At 43.3% G+C, this 13558-nt stretch overlaps 1 protein-coding gene across 1 annotated transcript in view; it reads left to right on the top strand.

Moving 5' to 3' along the window:
* Nucleotides 1-577: 577 nt before the first annotated feature.
* VAT1L (vesicle amine transport 1 like) overlaps nt 578-13558 on the top strand; it is a 55467-nt gene continuing 42486 nt past the window's right edge. The window contains exons 1-3 of the mRNA XM_083870505.1: nt 578-900; nt 6882-7011; nt 10578-10793. Of these exons, the coding sequence (XP_083726631.1) occupies nt 671-900; nt 6882-7011; nt 10578-10793 (576 nt within the window). The 5' untranslated portion in view covers nt 578-670. The remainder of the gene's footprint in view (nt 901-6881; nt 7012-10577; nt 10794-13558) is intronic.

Raw genomic sequence — 13558 nt, 5'->3', positions numbered from 1 at the left:
TGTGACTCTGCACACTGGGCTCCCCAGTGAGGATCTAGAGCCGGGCATCTCGAGTGGAGATTTAATCCACTCGTGCCATGAGCTCTGGGGCACAGAGGGTGGCTGGTCCAGTCAGCCAGCCTGGCCTCACACTCTGCTCAGCGAGCTTCGGGCTCTGCGCTGGCCTGAGGTGACAGTGGGGCTGTTCAGCCTGGAGAAGAAGAGACTCAGGGGTGACCCTATCCCTCTCTACAACTACCTGGAAGGAGGGTGGAGCCAGGTGGGGATCGGGCTCTTCTCCCAGGTAACAAATGACAACAGGACTTCTAAAGCTGCACCAGGGGAAGTTGAGGTTGTTCATTGGGAAGAATTTCTTCCCAGAAAGATGATTAGACATGGGAATGGACCGGGCGGGGGGGTAGCGGAGTCCCCAGCCCTGGAGGTGGTTAAGGACTGACAGGGTGGGGATGGGTGACAAGGTTGGAGTGTGTGATCTCAGAGGTCCTTTGAAGCGGCCCGGCTGGGTGACTCCGCGCCGGGGGCTGCTGCGGGCGGCGCGGGGGCGGCGCGGGGCGGAGGGCGCTGCGCAGCCGGTGCAGTGCGGCGGGCGGGCCCCGGCGGCTCCGCGGCCATTGCACACGGCGGCACCGGCCTCGCACGGCGGCACCGCGGGAGCGGCCGCAGCCCCGCCATGGCCAAGGAGGGAGCGCAGCGAGCCGAGGAGACGGAGCAGATGATCGAGAAGGAGGGCGGCAGGGAGGCGGCCGAGGGCGGCGCGGGCGGCAGCCTGCGCGCCGGGGACGCCAAGGAGATGCGAGCCGTGGTGCTGTCCGCCTTCGGGGGACTCAACAAGCTCCGCGTGTCCAAGAAAGCCATGCCGGAGCCGCAGGAGGGCGAGCTGAAGATCCGCGTCAAAGCCTGGTCCAGTATCGCCCCTCGCCCTGTCCTTCCCGGGGCCGCGGGCGGGTGCGGGACCCCCCGGGCCGGGCGGGGCGCTCGGAGCGGGCCGGACCAGCCCCGCAGCCCCCGGCTCTGGCGCCGCCTTCCCTCACCTGTGGCTTCCCCGCGGGGCAGCCCCGCTCCCGGCAGCCGCCGCCGCCCGGTCCCTTCCCCGGCTCAGCTCCGCGCTCCGGGGCGGGCGGCGGGGTTTGTGTGCGCTCCAGGGCAGGAAAATTGTCCGCGGCGTTTGACGCGACCAGCTGGGGGAAAAGGGGGGGAAAGCCTGGCCAGGTGCGTTCAGGGTTTGGGTTTTTGTGAGAAATGTGCCTGCCAGATTGTGCGTGTTGCTCAGCACCCGTCTCTTTCCCTTCTGACACTGGCTGTTGTTTTTCTCCTGGCAATCACTTACTTAAGTCAGCATCCCTTTTCCATCGGAGCTGCTGTGGCAGCGTGGCCAGAGCTCGGGATAACTTCCCAGTATTAGTCCCTGTGTCTGGGAGACAAGTGGCTACGGTCCGGCAGCATCCTGAAAGGAGCTTTTCTAGATGACTTCTTTTTTTTTTTTTTTTTTTTTTTTTTTTTTTTTTTTTCCTGTATTCCCAGACAAGCGGAGCAGACTGTTCTTCCTAGATTGCTGGTTCTCAGTGCACATGTTCCTTCGTGAAAATAGGATTCATTTTTTTTGAGTGAGAGAAGCCACATTAGGATCTTGCTACACAACTTGATGTTTACCAAAGACTGAATTAATTTTGCCCAGGCAAAGGTTTATCTTCTGTTGTCCTTTTCTGCTGTGTGAAAACACGGTGCTTCTGGAAGATAAATTCCAAGGTGAAGGCCAAGTTGTTTACTTTAGAAGTAACTTGTGTTAAAAATGTTACTGGTATGGGGGAGTGATCTTGTTTTGAGTCATGTATCAGTGGATCTGTTTCAGATTTGGAATATCCTGGTAGGTAAATGTAGCTGAGTGTCTTGACCTGTATGGATGCTGTGCTTTCCATCCATCCAAGGGGCTCATGAAGTTTGTGACCCATGTGAGTATTCCCCCTAGCAAGGTGTTGCCTATGAAAAATAGTGCTATCCATCAATCTGCATGAATACTAATAAATAATGGGCTGGGATTTTTTGCATTCACATTCTGTGCTAAGTGAATAGAAGTAATGGTAACATCATAGCTGTTGGGCAGCTCATTTTGCTATCAAGCAGGGCTGTATTTTCATTTGAGAACAGTCTGTCTTGTTTCCTGAGTGGTTTTTGGTTTTTTTTCCAGCCATTGGAATAACGTAAGTTAACATGCAAAACTAAAAATGTTATTAGCACATGGATATATTCCTCTGACTGTGTCAGGGGTTTAGGGCGTTTTCCAGTACCTGTGTGAATTCCACTTTCATGAAACCAGTAGCTGGGTATGTATGACAAATAGCGAGCTACCTGCACAAGAACACCTGGCTGTAAAATAGAATTGCACAGCCACAGCTGCAGCTGCTCTGCAGGGCTGCAGTGTCAGTAGAGCTGTGTGAGTTGCACACGTGCCGTTTGACATCAGCAGACCTGCTCAGCTGCTCCACAGGTAACTGCTGGCTTGCACAATGCCCCATGTGTTTTGGGAGCTTCCCTTCGTGCTGGAGGAGCCTGCAGGCTGGACAGCATCTGCCTGTCCCTCCTGACTGGAAATGGCCCTAGGGCTGAAATGCACCAGGTCATCAAAGTGTGCTTCCAGGCAAGGCAAAAGCAATTTGCTGATCCTCTTGACCCAAGCCTGTAAATGCAGAGGATTGATTGGGATGATGATGGGCTTGGGAGAGCGAGTGACAAAGGGCTTGGCTTTGCCCAGGGCAGCGTGCACATGTTGATGCAGGCAGTGCTGAATGCACCCAAGATGGGTTGCTCTTGTCATCAATACTTCTTACAAATCACATTTTCTGTTCAATCAGTTTTGTTGTTGACCACCACTAGAGATGAAGATGATTATTATTATTTGACTCAGCAAATTAATGGAGAAAAATAAGATTTATTTTAAGAAAGATATGCAGATGCTTGGTAAATAGTATACACCAGTAAAGAGCAAGTTCTGTGTGGTCTTTGAATTCCCTGTGGATAAAACCAATTGAATTGTGTGTCTAGATCCATTAAGTTGTATATATACACTTCATAGTATGGTACTAGAAATGGAAGAGATGGAGAATATGTTGCTATTAGCACTAAGCCAGATGAATAATTCTTTTGAAAGTCTGGAATATCAGTGATCCAATTGAAAATGTGTCAGCTGAGATGAGTCATGTGTTAGCCTCATTCAGTGACTAAGAAATGGAACAACCATCAATGTCCAAGCTGAGTCACAGCTTCTGCATATTTCCTGAAATAATTTTTGATTGATAATGATGAAGCAGTTGAAACTCCTGTACTTGTTTGTATTGTAATTTGCAGGCAGCAGAACGCTGGGCTACAGACTGTTTAAAAGATGAGACAAGTAGCTGGAATGAACAGAAGCTCTATTTCAGATAGGTTGTGTGAATAAGCAATGGTGTCCTATAATTACCTCCCTCTGTTCTTTTTTCTCTTCTAATTATTTCTTCCTTGTGCTGCTGTAGGTGTGCATCATGAGGAATGAGGCAGAAGTGACCCCTCTGATTCTGTGACTGTGAGATAACAGCACTTTAAAAAACTGGAGCAGATAAAAGAAATCCTAAGGGTAATAGAGTAGGGGGCAGAGAATTGGTGTTGCTCCTAAAGGCAGTCCTGTTCATATGGTGTTGGTTTCTGCATAAAAAGCATGAGACATGATGATTTTAACTTTTCCTTTATATATAGATATGGTTGGTTTTGTTGTTTTTTGGGTTTTAATTTAAAGATTGGGTGGTTTGCTGGCTGGGGTTAAGAGGAAGGATTTTAAGAATGCAAACCTCAGTAGTCCTCTTGTTTGCTCTGTGACATTTCATTCCTTTCAGTAGTTAACTTCAGTGAAGTTTTACAGTGAAAGAAGAGAGAGATCAAAAGCAGCACCTCTCCAAACCAAAGTGTCATGGAGTGGTCTGCATGATTTGGGATTTTGCAATGGAAGGTATTGGGCATCCTCGAGTATGTGGGATGGAACAAGGAGAAACAAGTTGACTGTTGCTTTCCACACTTAAAAAGAGGGAAATAAAAATGCAGCAAAACTAGCCACAAGTATAGAAAAATAACATTCAAGGCCCTCAAAGACCAGTGTTAAGGCAGAGCATTGCAGACTGAGAAAGTCAGATTCAGATTCAAGGATAATTCCATATTTGATAAACTCTGCCTCCAGTAATGCACATTTAATCCAGTCTGTGCAGGTCGCAGAGACATCCCTGCTCTGTCACAGGGAGGTTCTTGCAGAACCCAAATGCCAATGTATTGATCTTGGTAAGTCATCTCCTTCCCTATCTTCATTTGCATCCAGCTCTTGATTTAGGATTAAAAACGTGCTGTCTACTGTTTGTCACTGGATTGCTTTGCATTTGCACTTCTCCCTCTGCATATTCCCTTCCTTAAAGTTCACGAGTCACTTTCTCTGGCTGTACACCAGAACAGGCTATGCTGGTTTGCACTGGTCCAAGAAATAAATGGTGCCTAATCTCTAAACCCACCACTCTTCATGAGACATATTTTCTTGTGATGTTCTCTGCAGCCAAACTTTTCCTGAGTCTGCTGTTGATTGAATCCCCGTGAAAGAGCTGGGTGTTTTGGGTGCAGTTACAAAACTTGCCATTCATCTTTAGGCCCTCCTGGTTATTCTAAGAAAAAAAAAAAAAAAAGGCTGAGTTGACCAATACACCATAATCATGCTTTCAGATCTACTGGTCTTCAAATTTCTCAGGTAAAATAAAACTTTTGTCCTTCCTCGAAAGGGAGAAGAATAGAAATAAATGCCGGTACAAGACTAGCAGGGATGTCACAACTTGTAAGAATACAGGAGATGAAAGTGAATGAAGAAGAAACTCTTTATAAAGTGACTAGAAATTATTGGAAAGCCTGGTCAACACTCCATGTTTCAACTAGTAATTAAAACTATAAGAACTCATGACTTATTGTTTACCTTGTGTAGTGTTTTTTCTTCCCTTATCACACCTAGTGTGAGGTCTTGTAAGTTCATTGTAATAGAGATGATCTCTCAATATAATTTTGCCACCCTTTATCCCTCTTTGGGGAAAAAAACAGATGAAAAAGAAATGGAACTAGGACAGAACTGAACTGCCAGTGTTATGTCCTTAGATGCAGAACTGAACATGTTCAGTGCCTTTTCAAAATCTGTCTGGCAATTTACTTCCTGGGAAGGAATCTGTTTGTGATCATTGTCATTAGCAAAGAGCAATGGCCTTTGCATATCCACCTGTCCCCTTCCTGCCTGCTTGTTATGACACCAGGGGTGTGTTCCTGCCCAGGTTCCCACATCACAGTGCTGCCTCCAGCTCCCTTTCCTTGCAGGAATGTGGGGAAAAGTCAACTTTTTGTAAAATACTTGCAGTGTGGAAAGATGCATTTGAAAGATCGTTGCTGAAGTTAATGTACACAGACAGTGGTTGCCACCATCAGTGCTGTGGGATTTCTGGCTTTGTGGTTTGTTTTGGAGTTTTTGTCTGCTTGTTCCTTTTCTCCAGACAATGGCTGCCTTGCAGGCATTTTGCTGTTTGGAATTTTTCTTTCATTATCAACATCACAGTGGCGATGTAGGAGGTGGTCTTACCCACTGGATAAGAAGTGAACTTTCCAAAATAATTAGAAATTTTCCAACTTAACTGTGAGAAAACCCCTCCTAACTTTCCATAGGATTGATACTATAAGCTTTGTGTGTGAACATGGTGAAAGTTGTGGGTTCAGGTTGCTCTTAAAGCCTCCACCACAATTATGAGTGCTTACATTTGGTGGGACTGCCTTCCCCCTCCCCAGTGACCTACATCCCATGAATGCCATGCTGTCATTGTGCTAGGGCTGTGTGTCTACTCTGTCTGTTAATTTGTTGGGTCTGTTCAGTCTGACTCTTGTCTTGATTAGTATGTGACTAAGGCTGCATCCGATAAATCCTTGTGCCCATCAGTAGTGTGATGTATCCAGGCAGTTGCTGGTATCACATGTGTGAGTAGGACTGGCTGTGTGCTTGGCTAAGCGTAAAAACAGGGCTTTGTTTTGGAGAATAGATTAATGCTGAAGTGTATTTCAGCTAGTTAGGAGTTTTAAAGTTTTAACTATGGCATTAATCAATATATGCACATAGTAGATAAGTGGTGCCTTTTTTTTTTTTTTTTTTTTTTTTTGGTGGCTGCCTAGAGAACCACAAAATTTTCCATAATAAAATTGGATAGCATACAAAAGATAATGCAAAAGTGCTTTAGGATTTTTGCAAAGCTGAGACTGTGGGGAAAGACATGTATTTTTTTCTGAGCAGCAAAGCTGAGGACTTCAAAGACCTAATAACTTTTGAAAAAATGTACAGACATGATCCAGGAAGGAACTGTTTTAAAACAAAAGCCTATCTGATACTTAGTAAGTTCATGCCAGAGTTTGGACTCCTGTCTGAGAAAAACAAGATGCATTCCTGGGGTCACATCAAAGGTTAGGACAGTTAGATCATGTAGCTCCTAGCCAAAAATAATTGTGTGAGGCTTGGGGTTTTCTTCTTAAAATGGCCTGGCTTTACTTGCCACCTAGTAATGCATTCCTTGAAATTACAGTGTTTCAGTGTCCTGAATTCTGAGATGCCCTGTGTGACTGCTGAGCAGTCTGGTAGCTCAGGGCTGCTGGCAGCTCTGGTGTCCTGGCACGTGCACCTTCTGCCCAAGGCTCAGCATCCCAGCAGTGGGAATGTCTGCTGGGTTCCTCATACCCTGCAGAGCCCAGCTTTTTGATGCTGTCCTGGAGCTGGCTGTCCCATCACTGGGGTCAAGTTTTCCTCCTCTACTTTGATCTGTGGTAATAGTCTTGATTTTATTTTTCCCTGTGTTTTACAGTGGTTTGAACTTTATTGATTTGATGGTGCGACAGGGGAATATCGACAACCCTCCTAAGACGCCGCTTGTTCCTGGGTTTGAATGTTCTGGAATTGTAGAAGCTCTTGGAGACAGCGTGAAAGGATTTGAGGTAATTTTTTTTTTTTATTTTCAAAGTGAGAGTTATAAGTCTCATATAAATAATCACCAGTTCCTAATCCATTTTGGTCTGCCAGTGACAGCAGCCTTCACCACCCTGTTGAGATTGAAAAGGTCAATTTTTCCTTGCTGCTTCCCAAGCGTGAGAATGATCTCTTGAATTAGCTTCTGAATCCACCACTGTCATCCCCTTCAAATCCTTCCTGAAAAGTCACTTGTGCCATGTGCACATCCTGATGGCTAAATAGGAACTGGAAAGCATGATTGATGTCCTTCAATAAAATGAAAGAAATTAAGTTAACTTGTTAAGTTTCTTTTCTTGGCCATGTTTCCTGCCATCACTGCTCTTTTCCTCAAAGCCCAGGTGCTGCTGACTCTGGTTCCAGCTTTTGATGTGGAGTTAATGGAGCTCTGTTTACAGTAAGCATTGCTTCTTAAAACTGTGGGCATTGATGAGGTGCAGATTAAATTAGAATCCTGATTCTAGATATAAGACTTAGTCTGATTGCTTAGGAAAAGCATCTGTTTCACCTGACAGGTTGTGATAAATGACAAATAGTTGATATATATAATAAAGCTTTCATAAGTGTTGGTATCTCTTATTGCATATAAGTACCATTTTGTCCTGCCTCCTATTCCATTATTGTTATTAAACATCTATATTCGCTGCAAACTTGCTTTATATTGCCTAAGTAGGTTGAAAATTTTGGAAACAAATCCTGAGTTAATACATATCAATCCTATCTTGCAGAGTCAGTCATTGTCAAAAGGTAATCAAATCTTCTGAATTCTTACTATACCTGGATCTTAAGAAGATATAAATATTTTTATCTAAATACAATTTTTTCTCAAACAGCTTAAATTTGTCAGTTGAATGAAGGTAGTGCCCAGTTTAGTTTTAACTATATTTTTGGTGATAAGATCTTCTGAGGGGATTTGTCTCAGTTCCCTTCCTGCCCCATCCCTGCCTTGAAACAAGTTGAAATCTTTCAATGTATTTTGTTACAGACAACAACTGAATGATAATGTTGCTGTTTGAAAATCTTTGCTACTTCAGTAGTTCTGCTCTAGCTTCTGTACTTCATAGCTGTGCTCCATATCGAAGAATATTCTCTGAAAGGAGTCCGGAAAGCCTCTGCTCCAGATCAGCACTCTCATTTTCAAACTTCTTGCTTTTTTTAAAGGGCATCATGAGGCTACAGCATATGGTGCTTGTTTAAATAACACTGCACCTGACTGAATATACTGTGTCTCTTTTTAAAGTGACACCTTTGTTCTGATTGTGGAGCACATTTGTGCACTAATATAGTCCCTGTAATTAAAACATGCTGTAGTATTTTATAGTTTTGCATATAACCTTCATAGCCATAGTGGTGTTTGAGTGATCTAGAAAAGGATCCACACAGAGAGACAGCTGTGCATGAGTATGAATCCATCAGCAGGAGAACATGCCTTGAGGATGATGGAAGAACAGTCTGTTGGTTTCTTTATGGAATTCTTACACAGAGTAGGGGCACACCAGATGCTTGGTGTCTCCTTGACATATGTTGTTACCTCTGTCCACAGGAACAGCAAAGATTGCACCCTATATCTTCTGACCTCCTTTCCCTGGGTAGGTCTCTCTTCCAGTTCAAGCCCTCCTAAAATAGGTGTAATACCTGTTCCTTCTCCCATTAAAAGAAAAAGCTGCTTTCTGATGGTGATAGCTGTATCAGGCCTGATCTCTCCCCAGTTTTGGGGATGATTCTCAGGAAGTGAGATCTAATCTGACTAGGCTCTGAATAGTATCTGTGGTAAAATGTGGTATTACCAAGAAATCCCTTGGGAATCACCAAGGGGGACTTCTCTGCATTCTTTCTGGTAATCATTTATGAATTCTGGCAAAGATATAGGGCATATTAACATCCACACAAATTAATCCTAGCAGACTTTCTGTTTTAGATGCTTCTCTAAGAGCAAAAGGGAACCACACAGTGATTATCAGTGAGGCATTGTTAATTTGAATGTTGTTCAAAAGGAGGAGGCATTTCAGTGAAATTGGAATGACAGCTCTGTTTCAGCATTCTCATTCTAAAAGAGACAGACCCTTCAGAACTGTTGGCAGCACCTTGGCTTTGAGCAAACCTTCAATATCCCAAAGCAAAAGTGATCACTCAGGAGACCAAAATGTGCTTGTGCTGTAAATGTTTGCCTGAAGGCAAAAGTGTTGTGTTTTACTCCATACCTGTAGTTTCTAAAGCATTAGAAGGCATTGGTAGAATTTAAGAGTATCAGGCAGATAAGCAAAGTTATTTTAGAGGGACAGCTGCTGTTAGTTTTAGTTAAAACACGAAGGCCTGGAGTTTGGTGCTGTTCCTGTCTTATCCTGTGGCTCCATTGCAAAGCTCCAGGTTGTTGCTTTGGTTGGTGTATTCTAGAATACACCTTTGCTCAGTGTGGCTGTCCCTTGTAGACCCAGCAGCCCAATTTCAGCTTCAAGGTGAGTTGCTTTCCAAGTTTGTTGTGCCTCGTTGTTATTCTTGTCCATCTGAGAAGAGTCAGTATCTCTCATTTAAAAACCTGAAACTGCAATGAAGACCATGCACAAACATATGAGGTTGATGTGCCTGGACCTCTGGAAGGTTCCTAGGAGCAGCCAACTGTATCTAATATTTTCAGAAAGCATTTTTTCTCCATAGTGAATTACTCTTTCACTACCACATATTTTCAGAAGAAACTGAGCAAAGAAATGTTGCATTGAAAGATAATATTTCATTGCTCCTTTAAATCCTGTCGAATTCACTTTGTAGATTTAACAGTGCCTTAAAATCCAAAGGTATATTTTTGATGTTTAAGGTGGCTTATTTGAAGTTGTAGAATCAAATTCTGCTCTGACACATGGCTGTGGAGATTACAATCACAGATATATCTTGGTAGAATCAGTTAATAAGATGATAAAAATAGAGAGTGGGTACAGATGGTATTATCTTCTGAATGAGAGCATTTGCAACCCTTTCATGTGCTCCATCTACCAGAGCCCAAGGCTTCTTTCCTTCTCAGTCCACAGACAGGAAAAGTAGCTCTAAATCAGTGTGAGGACTGAGAAAACAAAGTGAAAATTCCCCCAGGTATAATTTTGTTTATTTCATGTTTCTCATCAATATAATTGTAATATAATTGTAACCTTTTTCCCCTCATTTCTTGCTCTTTAGCAAAATTCCTGGTTATTAGTAAAAATAGCTGTTCTCATTGTTTGTGTTTGTTATTTGGGAGCTCTGCTAGCAAGAAAAGGTCTGTATTAGTGGCGATAGAAGACTACTCTATCAGAGAAGAGTGGAGGAAAAAAAAAGGGAAGAAGTGGCTTTAACTTCTTTTGGTTACTTTTGTTAACATTAAAAATAGTAAAAGCCCAAAGCTGAGCAGCTTAATTGCTATTTTGCCAAAGATGTGGAGCCCCATTTTCCTCACAGTCAGTCAGTGACCCACACCTTGAACAGGAGACTTGCAGATCTCACAGGTTGCTCTCTACAGCCTCAATTGCAGTCAGATCTTCAATGTTGCTTTCTTCCTTGTTCATAGATTGGAGACAGAGTCATGGCTTTTGTAAACTACAATGCCTGGGCTGAAGTAGTGTGTACCCCAGTAGAATTTGTCTACAAGATCCCAGATGACATGACTTTTTCTGAAGCTGCTGCCTTTCCCATGAACTTTGTAACTGCCTACATGATGCTCTTTGAGGTTGCTAACCTGAGAGAAGGCATGTCTGTGCTAGTTCACTCAGCAGGAGGTGGGGTGGTAAGTTGGAACTTTTCTTCCTTTCCTGCCATTGAGTAACTGAAAGTCTGATGCATTTTGATCCTTGGAAGGAGCCCGAACCTGCAGTTTGATGTGATATTCTTGTGTGTGAGGGATTGCACTGTTTTCCCTTCAAAATGCTGATGTGAATAGTTGGCAGGAGCTGTTGGTGAAATAAAATTGTTATGGCCCTAAACTCTATGAAAAAAAACTTAATTGATTGTCAGCAGATCAAGGATCAAGTGTTGTCCCAAATACTGCATTCCTGAACTTACACATGTTGTACTTCTATATTAAAGAAGGGTATAATGAAAGGAATAAATAAGCTCCCTGCAAAAGGTATTTGTAGGTAACCATAATCCTCTTTATAGTCAATGTCCCTCTTGGAATACTCCTGCATATATAACATGTGAGTGTGTGTGTGATGCTTCCACTGTGAAAGATTTTCTTTTCCCCTTTGTTGTAGAGGGATTGAAGACAGTGAAAAGTTTCCATGTGAACCCTGAGGAAAAGATACAAATTGGAAATAGCCAGTGGGAGCTGCTGCGTTTTGTAGTTTGGATCATTCCTGAGGGGGCATTGTATGGCAGAGGCGAAGGATGAATTTGTGGGAATACCAAGCCACACAGTGAAATAAAGAGTTGGCATTTTGTGTTACCAGTTCCTTGAAGTATCTGTTAGGAAAATCTCTATTCTTTGGAAAGTATTAAAGTTTTGTGCAAAATATTACAGTATTGACTGGGGAGTTTGTTTACATTTGAAATTATGCAGTCCTTTTTCATAAGACAGGTTTTATGAGCTGGGACCATTAGCAGATAGCAGCCTTTGAATTTGGAGTACTTTTCTGTGTTCTTGTTATGCCTTATTTATGCTAAATTAATGTTCTGTTTTCTACTGAGGTCTGATGGGCAGCCCCAAACATGCCACCCTTAATTCTGTGCCCTTAGCCCTTCTTTCAGGTTCTCATATAAATGAAGGCTGTAATCAAAGGAATAAATTCATGAGTTCCCTGTACAAGGTATTTTTAGCTAGCCATAATCCCACTGGCAGGGAAGGGTCGGTCCTGTTGGAATACTGGTGTAAATGAATGGAATTTATAATCGTATTATGCTCTGGCACAGTACGGCCCAGAGGGTTATGGCTGACTATTGTTCTGTAGGGTTAAATCTCTTCATGTGGAATTCAGGGCTGCTAAAGCAACATGAGGCCACACATATTCAGGGGAATATTCTACAGGAATCAAATATTCAGGGGAATATTCTACAGGAATCAAAGTCTCAGCTGTAGCTCTAAGGCTGTTTGCCCACCTGGCACTGTACAGACCCTGTGTAGGCTGAGCATACAAAATTAACCCCAAAGCAATCCCTGCAACTACCTGTGTATCTAGAGAAGTTGAACTCCTCCTCCTTTTTCAGATTTCTGTGTTTCTTTCTCTTCCTGACCTCACTTGTCTCTGTTATTTCCTCCTTCTTTTCCTGAGGGACTGGTAATGCTCTGTTAATGTCAGTTCTCACAGATCTACTGCTCTAGTGCTGGCTTCCCCTCTCATCACAGCTGTTCAATGGGCAGCTTTTGGCTGGTCCTCTGCTGTGGCTGCTCAAAACCTCCTCTGAGAGAAGCTGAAGGAAGGATGGATCCTGCTTGGCTGCCAGGAGAACAAGGAGAAATCAGATCAATCACTTGCTAAGTAGTTAAACAAACCAGAGTTTCCAAGGGAAAGACCAGACGTGCAGGAAAAGCAGCCAGGCTGGCCAGTAAGGGATGGAGGGCTGTGTAGGATCTTGGGGGACTGTAAGTAAGAGGGGGGACAGGGCTGGCCAGCTTGCAAGCCAGGATGCTGATCATTGTCACAGGGAGAGGGCTTCACACAGCCCCTTGATTCTTGTAAGGGAAGAGCACGGAGAGCAAGAATTGGAAATTTTCCCATTGCTTGATAGGTTTTCCAGGTAAAATATCACTCTGAAGATGTGTGGATTTTTTTTTTTCTTTCTGCTAAGCAGACATAAAGATTTCCAAGGAGTCTGTGTTACTCTGATAATCTGTCTGTTAATCCTCCAAAAAATCCGACAGTTTCAATCGAACACATCATTCTTACAAAAGTCTTTGTTAATGAACAGAAAACTGGCACTGAAGCTGCTATAGAAAAAGTTATTTTTGTGCTGTTGCTTTAATAGATAGAATGCCCTTCCCCACTTTCAGCAAGTGGGAAATCTGTCCAGTTTGTTTCTAAATGTCAGAGAAATTCCAGAACACTTTAATGAGACAATAGGCTCCCTGTGGGACTAGAAGTTTCTAATTGTTCATTTCTCATTATGCAAGATCATTATTTTAGCTGCTTCAAGCAGTTTATGAAAAAGAACTTGTTGCTTCAAAATGTTTGTGAGGTTCTTTGTTCTGGCCACTCAGTCCTCTTTAGGAAGATCCTGCAGCTTTTTCAATAAATAGAGTCAGGGAAAATTCTCTAGGACCTTTACTCTTGTGTATTATCTCAGTTTATTTATGTGGCCTGCTTTTGTTGATAGATATTTTTGGTAGTGAGGTAACTATAGCAATTGTCTTCCCATCTGTGTCTGGAGTGTGATTAGTAGGGAACAGAAACCTTTAGTGTCTGACAGGATGCTTTAGATAAGTCAGTTTATTTATTTCAGAAGTTCCAGGGGACATCTGAACACTAGGGAGAGAAAAAGGAAACATACCAAGATAACTTGTCTTGGAAAAGGTCTCACATACCTGTCTCTGTGTTACAGACTGGAATCATCTCCATG

Source organism: Zosterops lateralis, assembly GCF_965231275.1.
Source record: "Zosterops lateralis genome assembly, chromosome: 12".
Classification (NCBI taxonomy): Eukaryota; Metazoa; Chordata; class Aves; order Passeriformes; family Zosteropidae; genus Zosterops; species Zosterops lateralis.
The sequence above is the reverse complement of the archived record's forward strand: the minus strand, read 5'-3'. Positions and strand labels throughout refer to the sequence as shown.